General features: G+C 54.7%; 1 protein-coding gene across 11 annotated transcripts in view; it reads left to right on the top strand.

Moving 5' to 3' along the window:
* Positions 1-15,147, top strand: part of BANP (BTG3 associated nuclear protein) — a 134,209-nt gene that overhangs the window by 53,046 nt on the left and 66,016 nt on the right. For all 11 annotated transcript variants that reach the window (XM_087870383.1, XM_087870386.1, XM_045772810.2 and 8 more), the window contains one exon: positions 11,485-11,724. In XM_087870383.1, coding sequence (XP_087726509.1) covers positions 11,485-11,724 — 240 coding nt within the window. The remainder of the gene's footprint in view (positions 1-11,484; positions 11,725-15,147) is intronic.

Raw genomic sequence — 15,147 nt, 5'->3', positions numbered from 1 at the left:
ACTTCCCAGGGGGGTGTCGCTGTGGAGAGAGTGTCCGCACTTTACCCCTTCCGTGGCTGGGTCCGGCTCCATCATGGAGACGGACCACGTTCATCTGTCAGTGGATGCTCGGGGTGCTTGCAGTTTCCAGCTGTGATGACCATGCCTGTCCAGGTGTTGTTGAGAACGTGTGTTTTCATTTCTCTTGGTCACCCGGGAGTGGAATCGCTTCGTTTCTTTACACATTAAATTTGAGGACGAGAGGGATGCCCGGGTCTCAGCTAGTGGGTACTTAACATCCGTGGTAGAGGTGGCGTCCACAGCAGTTGCAGAGAGCTGATTGTTCTTCCTGTTTGTCTGTCTGTCCACGTAGATTCTGGGTCGATATCCACACAGGTCTGGCCAGCCACTTAAGGCTTAAGGTTTGTTTGGTTTAAACTGTATCCACTGAGGAGCGTAGCACTCAATAATTCTGGGAATTTCTCGGGTTATCTGAAAAACAAAATATTTCATCTTTTTAAGTGTCTTGCTTTGATGTGATTAATATGAAAAATATTTCATTTGGGGAAACTGCAAAATGCTGCTAAATGAACACAGAAGAAGGGATCAGACTTTGAGCTTAGTAACATCTGGGAGAAAAAATACAGATTTTCTTTTTATCTGAGACTGAGTTATTGATGAGCTGACACACTTTGTGGGAAGCATTGCTCTCTAGGAGATTGTGTCCATTGGACATGACTGATGGACAGTGCCTGTTGTTAGGAGTGGGGCAAACGAGGGGCACCTGGGTGGCTCAGGTCATGATCCCGGGGTCCTGGGATGGAGCCCTGCGTTGGGCTCCCTGCTCAGCAGGGCATTTGCTTCTCCTTTTCCCTCTGTCTGTCCCTGCTCATGTGCTCACTCTCTCAAATAAATAAATAAAATCTTTAAAAAAAAAAAAAAAGGATTGGTGCGAACTAGAGAAATTTTTCTGATACTGAATTTTACTTTACTTTGAAGAAGAGATCATAACTCAGGACCCTTCTGCTTGACCGATGTTTTAGGAGAAAGCATGCTGTGATGCGTGCCTTCTGACTCTGCCCTGGGAGGGTCTCCCCCAGCAGTCTGATTTCTGTGAGGAGGCCCGGCTGTGCTGCCCCAGCCGGCACCATGGTCAGCACCCGCGGGTACAGAGGTGGACAGGGTGCTCTCGAAGTGGCTGGCACGTACATACGTGCTGGGGGAAAAGCTCACCACCGGTGTCTCTTGTGTCAGATTTACTGTCTACCTGTAGTCGCGTCACGTGTTAAAACCTTCTCTGAGTTGGATGAACCCCGTCCCTGCCACGTCCTCCCCAAGACTAGCTCAGCTGGCCCCGCTGGGGAGAGTGTCGGGTCAGCTAGTTTATATGACAGAAGCCCTGTGAACACGGCGTCCCGTGCAGTCACTGAACTCCTGAGAGCCGCTCTAGAGCTGCAAGGAGACTGATTGCTCATAGAAAAGTCTCTAAGTGCCTGCAGTTTTAAAAACCACAGGTCTCAAAAATGGTTATTTCTTAAGAATTCCAGATGGCTTGCATCACTTGATGTGTTGTTTTATATGAATACGGAGTCCCAGTGTTTACTGCAAGGCACCATATCTTTATTTTTAATTTTTTTAATTTTTTAATTTTTTTAAGAGAGAGCAAGCGAGCACATTGTGGGGGGAGGGGAGGGGCTGAGGGCGAGAGAATCTCAAGCCAACTCCCCGCTGAGCATGGGGCCCAACGCGGGGCTCGATGCTGAGACGGCGACTTGAGCTGAAACCAAGAATCGAATGCTTTACCCACAGCGCCCACACGGCCCCGGCGTTGTATCGCTTTATGCCCACGTTCTTTGTAGGCCATTTTGTATGTCATGGCAGATATCCTCCGAATGAGTGAGGAGTGCTAACTGTTGAGGGCAGTGGGCAGTACCCTCACCTCCTGTTCTTTTGGTCACAGTTTGCTCCTGCCTATGAAAGGTACTGAAGAGCTGTGGGGTGTCCTCATTCAAAGATGAAGCTGGCTGAGTCAGAGAAACCAATCAGCTAAAATGGACGAAAAATGGGGTGTGTTAATTAATGAAAGGATTGTAGTGATTTCTTAATAAAGAGTTTAAATTCCTGCTGTTTATGCAGATGATAATTCCTACAACACTTGAGTAATCCTATTTGTGAGATGTTGGGTGCTCAGCTCTAATGTACCTCAGTTATAATTGAGTCACTGTCAGAAATAGGGCTCGGGAATGTTCCAGAGCCCAGTCAGTAACCTGACGGACGTGTACGGTGATTCGCTGCCGTATGCTCGGCGGGGGTGGTGAAGTCGAGTCTGGGAGAAGCACTTAGTGGGGGGAAGGGTGTCCGTCACAGCAGCGGGAAGGTGATGGTGCCCGGGGCCATGAAATAGGGTTCATACAAGTTGCCGCTTTCACAAAACAAAACACTCAGCCTCCATATGTAAAGAAGGAAATGTAGCCAAAAACGTTTCTTGAGAATTTATTTACATAAACTTTTTTTTTTTTTCCTCCCCTGAAGTAGGCTCCATGCCCAGTGCAGAGCCCAACACGGGGCTTGAACTCATGGCCCTCAGATCGAAACCTGAGCTGGAATCTAGCATCGGATGCTTAACCTACTGAGCCACCCAGGCGCCCCTGCATGCACTTAAATTCTTATTTTTTTAATAGTTTATTTTTAAGATTATTTATTTATTTGGGAGAGAGAGAGCACACACTCATATGCACAGAGGCACAGAGAGAGGGAGAAGGAGACTCCCCACTGAGCAGGGAGCCCGATGCAGGGCTCGGTCCCAGGGTCCTGGGATCATGACCTGAGCCGAAGGCAGACGCTTAATCTACTGAGGCACCCAGGCGCCCCTAACCTAAATTCTTTATGTCGTCATAACATTAAAAAACATTTTCTTGGCGATCATAAATGGGCTCCTGAGAAGAGTGGGATTACAGGCAGGTTAGTGCCCAGTGAAAACCCAGGTAATGAAGACAGACTGGCGGAGGAACGCAGCAGGTCAGGGGAGAAGGGCTGCAGGGCGATGCTGGTTACAGAGTTCCAGCTCCTCTCATGGAGTTCCGGAAGGGGCGGCACGTGTCACCACGGAGTGTTGCCCTGTCTACAGTGCCCCATGCTTCCCACTTGTTCGTGCCAAGGAGAACGTCCTTGGCCTCTTGCTGCAGTCACAGTTGAGGTCCTGATGACTTGGGCTGAGTAGGGCGGCCTGGCCTGAGTTGGTGGCCTTGCCCCTTGGTCGGCAATGTGCTCATATGGTTTCTGTGAAATGTGCTTAGAGTTGCGGGGAAAAGACTTGGCTCCGGTACCAAAGACCATTTGTTTTTTCCCTTTTTCTTATGATCCTATATGTAACTCAACCCTCTTGAATTGCCCATTTAAAACCCCAAATTATCAATCTGTTTATAGCTTACAGATGTCACATCACTCCCAAATAAGCATGGTTGTTTGGGCTGTGGGTATACTGCTGACTGTGTCTAATCCCAGAAAGGTGGGCCATCCGGTTTTTTAGGTTGATCTGAGGGTTGAGTGTTGTCCGTGCTCATTTTAGGTGACACGCGTGAATAAGGGCACAATCCGAGTGTGACTGTAAGCGTCGTGTGTGATCGGGGGCTGGGGGGCGAGCCCACAGGGCCTGTTTTAGAAAGCCTCAAGTCAGCTCATTCCCAGGGCTGTCCTCTGTGACACAGCCAGAGCCTCAGGTCCCCCCCAACCCCCCAGCCTGTGGGCCCCCATGTCCTCGCCTTCCTCACTCTACAGGCCATGGAGAAGGCCACACCTTCTTACTGGCCTTATCCTTTGACTCCAGAAGCTAATGATGTTTGCTTCCGGAGTGGTCTGGTTTAGGAGGGTTACGTGGGGAGCTGGACACCCCGTGGAGTGAGGCCAGAGGAGAGGTGTGAACGCTGGGCTCCTGGAGCCTCTGGAGGGGTGGCTGGCACTCAGGCTATAAAAGCCTCTAGGCGACGTCGGAGCTGGGCAGTGCAGTACAGAGATGGGCCCAGATGCAGATTCAGTCCCATTTTGGAATACCATGTATTCCTGCTGGTCCCACGCTTTTCCTAAAGTAGCTTCTGTGACTCTGACCAGGCTCCACAGCCTCTGAAAGCAAGCGTGGACAGCATGGTCCTGGCACTTCAGAGCCCAGTGTGCATTGGGGCAAATGCCGAGGCTTCCGGGCCGCTTTTTCTACTTGATCCTTTTTAAGGTGCTCTGGCTTCAGTGGGGGTGCCGTGCCGGGGTGTGCGTTCTCCGTACTGCAGGACACGTTACCACCTCTCAGTGGGGCGGCTGGTGCCGTCTGTGGCGTCAGCTCTGAGGGCACAGGTCGCTGCCCGGGGTCTCACAAAGCCCACGTCAGAGTGTTGCCTGTGCCGGGCTTTCCTCTGTGGGCTCTGGGGACGGGCCTGCTGCCGAGCTTTGGTAGCAGAGAAATGTAGAAGCAGGAGACTTGTGCACCCACATTAAACTGCAGCCCCCGCTGCTGTCAGACGTGCGGAAGGATGGGGTGTGACTGGGGCAGGGTGGGATGGCAGGGTCCGGACACGGTGAGGCTGTAATGTCCGTCCTCCCAGTCACAGGGAGCTTGGGCTCATGGCTGATGCATAGACCACTTCAGGGATGCTTGAGTAGACTCGTGTCTTCAATTTAAGAAAGGTTTGAGTGTCTGTGGTAAGAATAACAAAAACCCCAAATAGTCCATTACAAAACATTTTGAAAGAAAATGGTAGAATGTACCATTTCTAAATCAAAATCTCTGTAATTTGTAGTTTGTGGAATGTCAATTTTACGGATTTGAAAATTTTCCAGTTCTGTTTCATGTGATTATAAAACCCCCGGTTTTGCAGGGAGGACGACCTGTTGGGGCCACCTGGCACCCACTGCCGTCCTCTGGGCATGTGGCCATTCGTGCCGTTTGGGGCCTGCTGTGGTTCTCCCTTCTGTTGAGATCTTTCTGGCCCCTCTTCTCCTGCCAGGTGTTCATTAAATACCCACTGATTCGTGGTGGGGATGAAGATTCTTTTGACACACCTGTGTGTGATGGTCATGGAAGTTCAGCTAGCAGATGGCCACAACTGTAAGCTGTGACAAGTCTGTAAAAACAGGCTCCAGGATCCTGGAACATCCTGGCTCAGGGTGTTTCTATGGGACAGATAGTTCTAGGTAGCACAATAATGAGCTGTTCCATGTATTACACACAGAATTCTGTTTTTTTTTTAAGATTTTATTTATTTATTAGAGAGAGAGAGTGCACATGCACACACGACGGGGCAGCGGGGGGGAGGTAGGGGAGGGGGAGGGGCAGAGGCAGAGAGAGAAAGAATCCCAAGCAGACTCCTTGCGGAGCACGGACCTCAATGTGGGTTCCATCTCATGACCCTGAAATCATGACCTGAGCCAAAACCAAGACTCAGATGCTCAGCCGACCGAGCCACCCAGGTGCCCCCACACACAGAATTCTTACTCTCTTTCGTGGGGAAGAAATTCATTATTTGCTGGTGTAGTCAGGCTTTGTCCCAGCCCTAGAGACACTGAGCCATGATGCATGTGTAAGGTAACGCAGCCAAGGGGCTGGCCTGCGATGGCCCGCTCTGTGAATTCTGTAGGGATTTACCCAGCAATACCCTTCTATTTGAAGCTGTTTCTTCCATTATATGTGATATCTTGCTTTTGAAATTCATCAATGTTTGGGCAGGTCTCCAGAAAAGCCAGATCAAAGTAAATTTTTGGTATAGATGGAAAATATAGTCTGACACCTGTCCTGACCACGAATCTGTTTTCTGAAAACTTGCCTGGAGATGGTGGGAGTCGACCTTGAATGAGCTTGGCATGAGGTTTGCCATGTTGTGGATCTGGCGCTGTGTTCCGAGTCTTTGAACAGCCCCAGAGCCCCCAGTGGATCAGAGAGTATTGGCTTCTTTCACTGTTTGTTCACTGTTCACCTCTCACGACTACGGAGAGTGGAGTATGTGGAGGGTAACAGTCAGCAGAGATGCGCTGTGACAGGTGGCCCACAGCGGGGGTGTCGGGCCTCTGGGAGCAGCGCGGGGACCCACACGCCTGTGTGAGCAGCCCATTCCCTAGAGCCCTTCCCTCCATCAGAGCTGTGGACACGGGCTGCCATGACCGAGATGTTGCTCGTGGCTGGCGGGCAGGACCCCATGGGCAAAACCTCTTCATCTTTGGACATAGGCGAGATGGGGAGTTAGGCTTGGTTGGAGCGACATGGCATCTGGAGTGGCCTCTAGCCTGCTAGACTGTCCCCTCCTGCCACTCTGAGGTCACGCACAGGTGTGTGTGGCAGTGCCCTGAGTAGTGACGCCTCTGGATGGAGGCGGCTCAGCAGGGAGCCCCCGAGCTGCAGTTTGGCCTGTGAAGTGCTGGCGCGTGGTCGGTGCTGAGTCCATGCTGTTGGGGAAGAGAGTGTGAGAACCTGGGCCCGCTGTTGCCAGAGGGATTGCGTGCTGTGGTCCCAGGCACATCGGCGTCCGTGAGGGCCAGCAAGCGTTGAGAGGGTGCAGGAGGCCGGTGGCCCTTTGCTGTTGAACGTGGACGGTCGTGATAGCCTGGCTGCCGCTGCCTTCTTGCTGCTCTCCTCTGCTCGTGTCATCTTCCCGGGGCTGAACTAGACCCTCAGAACAGGTAGCTGTACTGAAGTGTTTTCAGGGTAAGAAAATTCAAGTTACCGCTGAAGGGGTTTTATTATAGTAGGTCTTTTGGACGTGCTAGTTAATTTCATTGAAGGTTCGAATAATTGGAATAGAAGGTAAGTTTATTTTTCTTATAATCTGGTAGTTTTTAAATAAGGCCAGTAGAGTCTGTCTATTGTTTCAGATGCCCAAACTGACCAAGCTGTTTTAGTAAAATATATGCTTTCTGAATGGTCAAAAGGTGAATTTCTCAAATATTTATGTGGGAAGGTGTTTCATCTTGTTTCCCATTTAAAGTGATTCATTGTCACTGGTGAGAAGCTGGAGTCGAGCCTGAGTTCTTGCTCCCAAGTTGGAAGTGGGTTAGGGCTGAGTCTTTCCAAGGGGAGCAGACCTGAGCCAGCGGGTCAGCCAACATGATCCTGTGAAGGACAGGCACCTGAGTGTCTCTGGCGGTCCTGTCCTCCTGCCTCGGGGTTCACAGAGGGCTGCCTGTCTCCCGCAGGACCGCCGCTGGCGCTGGCGGAGCCCTGGTCCCCTCTTGCACTGGTATGGGTCCCCTGCTTCCATGGCGAGGGTTTTTCATCTCTCTGGTGGTCTGTGTTACTCAGGCGGTGGTTCTTGTCCGGTCTTGGCTTCTTGCTCTGGGGACGAGCACGCACCTGTCATTCACAGGGCATCTAGTGAAGTTAGGGACCAATCAGTTGTAAATAGGCCATAAACTGCCTTGTAAAATTTTGAGATGTTTTATTGGAGTAAAACTGCTGGATAATTTCCCATATTACCAGAGAAATTGAAACCATTATTTTCAGGAGTGATAAGGAGGTGGAGATAAGGAAGGTTAATTTTTAGACTAATGTACTTTTTTTGGCGGGGGGTGCAGCATCTCCTGAAATAATACTTCCTATAGGAGTTTGAACTGACATCTTTCATCTTCCAGAATATTCTGGTACCATTTCCAGAAGCTCGTGTGCTTGGCACGGAGGACAGGCTTTTTTTGTCTATAGACGGTGTCAGCACGGAGCAGGGCCCTTGCTGGATGTGGAAACCAGCTTCCTTTGTTGGCTTGGTGAGGGGTGGCCCTCCAGCGTCCCCTGCTTCTGTCAGATCTTCATCAGCGGAGGAAGGGGCGCCACGCTTGGCTCACGTAGTGCCTTCCGTGTTCTGCAGCACCCTTAGCAGAGACTAGTCGGGGAATACGGACCCATCTTACTGATGATTGTTTTCGACATGAAGAAAATGAGGGTTAACCGTCATTTGTCAGCTTTTTCACTCATTTTACATATTTTTTTTTTTTAAAGATTTTATTTATTTATTTGACAGAGAGAGAGACAGCCAGCGAGAGAGGGAACACAAGCAGGGGGAGTGGGAGAGGAAGAAGCAGGCTCATAGCGGAGGAGCCTGATGTGGGACTCGATCCCATAACGCCGGGATCACGCCCTGAGCCGAAGGCAGACGCTTAACCACTGTGCCACCCAGGCGCCCCTCATTTTACATATTTTGCCTTCACTTAGGTGAAATCACTTTTTCCTTCCTTCCCGTGGAACCACTTTGAAAACACTTGCGTTGACACATTTGGCTCCTGTGTCCACGTAAGTGGAATGTCACAGTGTCGGCTTGCTGGTGTTTTTCTTTCTTGTTCCTGAAACTGTGAGGCTCTCCAGTGGATGACTTTGGAAGAATGGCCTTTTTCCTTGTATGCCACCGTGTCAGCGCCAGGGCAGGTTCGGGGTTTGGACAGGGTGAGGTGCTCCTGGCACAGGCACGTGGCTGTCAGAAGCCCCCTGCTGAAGGGTCTTTGGTTCGTGGGGCAGTGGAGCTAGCAGGAGACCTCACGGCGTGGACGGCATGGCTTTGGTGGAGGAAGACGCTTCTCTGAAGCGGGGGACCATGGGGCAGCCTAGGCGGCAAGCTCGATCTCAGGGGTGGAGTCCGTGGGGCCGTTCAGGGGGCCGTCATCCATCCCTGACTGAGTTGTGCCCTTGTCCCGCGCACTCCAGGTACACAGTCCCAGTGCGGGTTTGACAAGATGTACGCTCACTGTTTGGAAAACAGCACCGAGCTCCTGTCCAGCGTTTACACTGCTTTGAAAATATCGTGTAAGGGGATGCTTCCTCAGCGCAATTACGTTATTTCTTATTCCCGAGAGAGGCTGCAGCCACCTTTGGCAGTTAAGCCCTTGCGGCGCTGGCCCACGTGCCATGTCCGCCATGGTCGGGGAGGCAGGTGCCGCGCTGCCCGTGCCCCTCCTGGCTCAGGTGCTGCCTCCCCTGCCCGCGGGCTCACGGGGATCGTCCTGTTTAAGTCCTTAGGCCCAGAGTTGCTGCTTGGTGTCAGTAGACGCCACCTTCCGTCTGGTCGTACATGTTCACGGTGAGTCAGCAGCGGGTGGGAAGGGACTAGGGAAGGTTTCGACGCCGTAGGTCCTGGTTCTTCTTGGACTGCTGAAGAGCCCCGTCAGCGGCCATGTGTGTTCTCTGTCACCACCACCCCCCCCCCCCCCCGCATACAAACACGTTCCCTGCCCATCAGTTCTCAGCACAGATGGGGTCACTCCCCTGTCTGTCCTTCCTCCTTCCCCTACTTGCGTTGTGGCTTGCCTGTGGCAGGTGGAGGGAGGTCTCCCCCTCTGCGCGGGGTAGTGAGGACCGGGCTCGCCGAGGGTTTAGATCCTGAGCACTAGACCCAGTGCCAGGCCAGGCCCAGAGTTGCCCAGTCAGTAGGTAAGTCAGTACATACCCTAGAAGCTGGAGCTGTTTTGACATTTCAGATATGCTCTGGAGACAGCCCCTGCAAGGCCCCGCAGCTGTATTCAGATCACTCGTCCGTTTTGTTTTTCTATATGGAGGCGAAACGTCACAGTAGCCGATGGATTTTGGGAAACACGCATCTCCTGAGCACAAGCTCGTGGCACCATCGCTTCACTCGTAAAGCACTGAGGTTTCTCTGAAACGATGCTGCTTCCTCGTGGCTTATTCTCAGTGTGATTTGTTTTCCGTCCTTAGCTAAAGCCAGGAGCCTCGCCTCAGCTCCCCAAGCAGTGCTCCCAACCGCCGGTCAGCCTTGACGGGGTTGCTGAGCCTCGCCTGGTGTTCATGCAGATCTCGTGATTCGGGCGCTCAGCCCGGAGAGGCTCCCCGTAAAGGGGGTGGGCCGTATGAGTCTGCTCCAGGCCTTTGGCAAAGCAGGGCAGTGCTGGCTGCCTTTTGTGGGGACCTCTTCCTATGCACGGAGGTCGAAATGTGAACATTACGACATTTCAGAATAAAGCTCACAAGAGATCTTGAGGCCGTGATGATCTGGCCGTGGCGTGACCTAACAGCCCACTTGACGGAAAGCTGGTGTCCCTCTCACACCCCAGCCACCCAGGGGGAGGTCTCATCTTTCCCTGTTGGTACCCCTGCTCTCCCCCAGTGGCCTCTTCATGCAGGGGTGCTCTCTCACACCTTCCCTGGCTACAGTGTTGGGGTCAGAAGAGATTGTTGGGGAAGTGGCCAAGTTTACTAGCGGAACTGATGGTTCTCTTGGTTTGTGATCATAGGCGGGGCTTCCTTCTGCCAAAGGTTGAGGCTCCTTTGAGTTGGTGTTTGTTTGACAACCACATGCAGACTGGGCCACTCTGATGGCTGGAGGCTGTTACACAGAGATGGAATCCATGGTCCCCCATGGTCGAGCAAAGCCAAGCCCCTCGCTAAGGATCTTGCTTGAAAGCCAGGGAGCTGGCAAGGTGCCTGTGGACCTGTGGCCAGCATGCCGCAGGTAGAGAGGTTTCTCCCACCCCATTGCCCGCCTCCTCCTCTCTCCATGTCAGCGTTGTGCCTGTCTCATGATCATCGCTGTGGCCTTGCTGAAGGCAGAGAGAGGAGGATCCTTCCCCTACCTGAACGCTCAGCTCTGGGTGTTTGCATTTGACACTTCCCTTGAGAAAGCCGAGCTTTGCGGCATGTCGTGGTTTTCAGTGTGCAGTGGCAGAGATTGGAATTGCTTGCACAGGAAGCCATCTTCCCAGAGTGCTCTCCTTTGGGAAATGGCCAGAGATCAGACTAAACAGGGGAAACCTGGAAGACTGTCTGACTCTCAGAGTAGCTGGAGCGTGTGGCACCCTGTGGACCTGTTTCCAGACACGTTCAAGGATGCCAGGTCTGTGCCCACAGAGCACGCAACCCCTTGGGGACCCAGGTCCCAGAGACCTGCAGCCCGCCTAGCACCAGGCCCTGCTGCTCCTGGGTACCCTGCTCCTACAGTCAAGCAAGGGTGGGGGGTTTCATTCTGTAAGTAGTACCTTTGAGATCTTAGAAGCACAGATGGTGCATTTCTCAGGGTTAAGGAGACCACGTGCGGCAGGGAACAAAGTTTCCACGGGACAAGGAAAGAGATCACAGTGCTCAGAGCGGGAAGTCAGAAGGTGCTTTCAATTGATAGACTGCCCAGTTCCCTCTGAGAGGTCAAAGAAGTGTGGGGAGTAGGGCGGGGGGGTCCACAAAGCAGCACAGGGGAGACACGTCCTCATGGAAGGACTCTGCAGCGAGGAGGAGAGTGTGGGCCGGTCAGCACTCTGCTGGAGCCCTCTGTGCAGCCGAGCTGGCCGGCTGCCTTGTTGCCCGCGTGGAGCAGCGTCGCCTAAATCCCCTGTCTCGGGACGAGCCTGGCTCTCGTGGGAACTGTGCGCTGGTTTCTGTGGATCACATGTCCCTTGTGGGGGTCACCCCCGTGCTCCCGGCCACGCTCTGGAAGTTGGGGGATCAGTTTGCCAGCGGCCTGCGTGGAGCATGTTTGAGCTGAGCGCTGGGCCCTCGGGTTCGTGAACTTACGTGAGCCGGCCTCTTGTCTCCCGCAGAGGACTACCCCAACGGCACGTGGCTGGGCGACGAGAACAACCCCGAGATGCGCGTGCGCTGCGCCATCATCCCGTCTGACATGCTGCACATCAGCACCAACTGCCGCACTGCCGAGAAGATGGCGCTGACGCTGCTGGACTACCTGTTCCACCGGGAGGTGCAGGCCGTGTCCAACCTCTCGGGCCAGGGCAAGCACGGCAAGAAGCAGCTCGACCCCCTCACCATCTATGGCATCCGGTGTAAGTGCGCCTCCCTTGTTTCCGCCCCTCCCTTGGCGCCTGCTCATAGGACGGGGTCCCGCAAGGCAGCATTTCGGGGCTGAGTTGGGACCTGCGCTCGGGCTTGGAGAGGATGCTGGTCTCCACACCGGTCACAGAGCCTGTGCGTGGAGCGGCGCCCTTAGTAGCGCCGGTGCCTGCTGTGGGGAAGACGTGGGGGGCGCGGGCCTTTCAGACCGCGGCTCCGCTGGTCCTCAGGCCGCTCTGGAGGTGGGGGAGGAGCAGAGCCAGAGCCTCCCTCTGCCCTCTGCCCACTGCGGCCTTTCCTGGGCTTCCCAGTGGCACGAGCAGGGTGCTGCCCACCTCCTCCCTGTCAGACGGGGCTGCATAATTACGGGCCGGCCTCTCTGACTGTGGCCAGCAGGCCCCATAGACCGTGGTCTTGATGTCGCTGCAGCCTTTGTGGTTTTCCTCCTGTTTGAAGAGTGCCCCGCACTCAAATCTGTCATCCGTGTATCCTGTTGGTGACACTTCAGGGGTGCAGGTGGCCCATGACCTCCTTGGCAGCACCTGCGTGCCTCTCACCCCTGGGCTTGTCCACCCCACAGAGCCCGCCTGACTCCGGGGGGCGTTGCTGTGGCTTATGAGACAGATGCAAAATAAAGCAGACTCACGAGACTCGAGACTTGTCACAGGAGGGCTGGGTAGCCGTGTGTGAGATCCAGGTTCTCGAGATACACTGTGGTTGAATGTCAGGTTTAAGTCTGATCTAGCAGAAGGGGGAAAGTGAGTTACCCTGAGGTCACCATCTTAGAGCAGAGAAGGGAGAAGCAGCCCGGGGAATCTGTGTGCGGGGGGGACATGCTGCACTCGCCAGACAGCCCAGCTCTGTTTCTGTATGTGGGCAGGTCGGCCTGCCTGCGAGCCCTCCTCCGGCGGGGAGGCGCGAGGCGAGCATCTTGCCTAGTGGCTCAGCGAGGGAGTGTCTGCTTCCCCGGGCTCTGCAGGTTTCAGGGCATCCCCCTCCCCCAGGACAGTTGGGGTTGCCGGCTGTGCTCTCCAGCCATGGCACCCTATGCACCCATGCCAGGTGGGCCGAACCCCCTCCCCCCGGGCAGGTAACCTCCCGCAGGTGCTGCAGTCCCCCTAGGAGGCCTCTGGTCATGAGCTCCTGTGGGACCAAGTGCACCTGTGTTTGCGCCCATGAATGACTGGTACCCCTGAGATGTGTGGGTAGTGCCGGTTTTGAAACCGAGCTCTGGGGAGGGAGGGTCTTGGGCAGGCTGACTCTCAGGGAGACTGAAGAAGGATGGATGGCAAGATTAGTGGGGCTGTGTTGGGAGACTGATGTGGGGTACAGTCCAGGTCTGCAGCCGTGGAAGCAGAGGGGCGCAGATAGATTCCAGGGATTCTGGAAACACGAGCAAGGCTTGGCTGAACAGATCCCCAGAGGGTCAGCATGACTACTCCGTGCCATGGCAGATTGCCCACTTCCTGTATGGCAGATGACTCATTTACTATCACCAACTCCTGAGTTACAAGCACAGTGGTTGTATTTGCACTGAAGCCAAGTGACAGGGCCCTGTGAGTGTTGGTGGGACACTGGGCCGCCCGTGTATTCTTGTGGGGGCCCAGGGAGGGCGGAAGGGTGCTGGGGTGGCGGGCTTTGTGGGGGCTGGCGGAGAGCTGCTGCGGATAGCTGCTTTGCGTAAGCAGCCACACTCGGCCCTGTCTCTTTCCCATGCAGGGGAAGCCCTGTGGGTCCTTGAAGTGGAGGAGCTCGTGACCCAGGGTGCAGGCATTTGCTGTCTCTCATGTGCAATTTGCAGAGAACAAAGACGCATCTTTTAAAAGAGGAAATTGCTGGAATTGAGCTATTCACAGGGAGCGTTCCCCAGGAGGTGGGGCCTGCCCTCACCGAGCTTCCCTCCCTTCCATCAGCTGCTGTTGAGAGAGCAGCCCAGGAGTCCTGGCGGCGGCGGGTAGCTGCCCGTGTCCTGGAACGAGCCGTCCGACCGTGGCTCCGAGATTGCAGCCTGCAGGCCCCTTCACCCTGTGCGCCCTGTGTCCGCAGCCTCCTGGTGAGAGGAGCAGAGGGTGGGGGTTGGGGCCGGCCTGCTGCGGCGCTGGCGAGGGTTGCGCCTGTGGGTGGTGCACAGGCTGCTGCATCCTCAACTCAAGCAGGACGTGAGGCTCGTGAGCACCTGGCTCTGTCACACGTTCGGAGTAGCTGATGTCCGGCGTCTTCATTTGGAAGTAGGGAGCGGCCGTCGGTGGCCTGGGCGGGAGAGCAGAGGCCCTGGTCTGGTGGCACACGCCCGTGCCTGTGGCCTCTCTGAAGCCCGGGCTTCCCCGAAGCCCCTGGCAGCGGGGGGCATGGGCGCGGGGGCTCTGTCCTGGGGAAAAGCAGCGCGGGCAGGAGCGTGTTTGAGTCACGACTCAGGAGTGTTCACCCCGGGACTCTGGGCTGGTCCCCCTTGCCCTCACTACTGCGGGGTAGCACCTGCAGCCTGTGCCACCTGCACACAGCGGGCCCCTGCTGATGTCGTCTCCCCCGGTCCCATTCCAGTCTTACTGGGGAAAAAGTTAGCATTTTGAAGCATACAGTGTGCTGTGTTTCTAAGAACTGCCTTTTTCATGACGGAATGAGGGTTTTCTGAGAGGGAGAAAGAACACATTTGCTTTTCAGGGTGTCCGCTTCTTTAGGGCTCCCGAGGAGTGATGGGTGTCCCCCGTATTTGGGTAAGTTGACCGTGTAGTTTGTGTGCTCGACGCACAGGTAGCACGTTACTGTGACTAAAAACTGGGAGCATGTTCCTGAGGGATGTCACCTTAAGAATTCAAGCTGTCGATTTTCTCCCCTCGAGCTGAGAATACGCCTGTGTTCTCGGGTTTCTCCTTGCGGGTCACAGCAGCCCCTGCTCCAACTGCGTGCTGCAGGAAGCTGTTAACCCGTGGGGGCCGCCAGAAAGGAGATGAGACCACATGGCCGTCAGACGGCCCTAGCTCTCTGAAGGCATCTGGGAAGCCTGCAGACGTGGAGGAGAGATTCCCGTGAGGCCCCCGAGCACTTGGCCCAGACTTGAGTCCTGCTCTCACAGAGGACTGCCATCAGCCCATTCTGCCCCCTCAGCCGCACCAGGAGAAGGCGGTATTTCGTGAGGACACAGGGGTGACGCAGAAGCTGGTCAGCTCTTACCTGTGTGAGCTCAGGTGTGTGTCCAGGTGCCGCTGTGGGTTGTGGGGTGCAGAAATGTCCCGGGGCGGCTGCGGCTAAGCACACACCCTGGGGGACAGGAGTTGACTCTCGCGGCCCCAGGAGGCTGGAAGTCTGAGATCGGTGTCAGCAGGGCCACATTGCTCTGAAGGGTGGGGGGCAAATCTTTGCCCCTTCCAGCTTCTGGTGGTGCCTGGTAATTTGTGCCAGCACAGCTCCCATCACTG

This window comes from Ursus americanus, chromosome 21 (genome assembly GCF_024610735.1).
Source record: "Ursus americanus isolate L20-20 chromosome 21, mUrsAme1.1.p, whole genome shotgun sequence".
Taxonomy (NCBI): domain Eukaryota; kingdom Metazoa; phylum Chordata; class Mammalia; order Carnivora; family Ursidae; genus Ursus; species Ursus americanus.
This window is presented reverse-complemented; position numbering and strand designations above follow the sequence as displayed.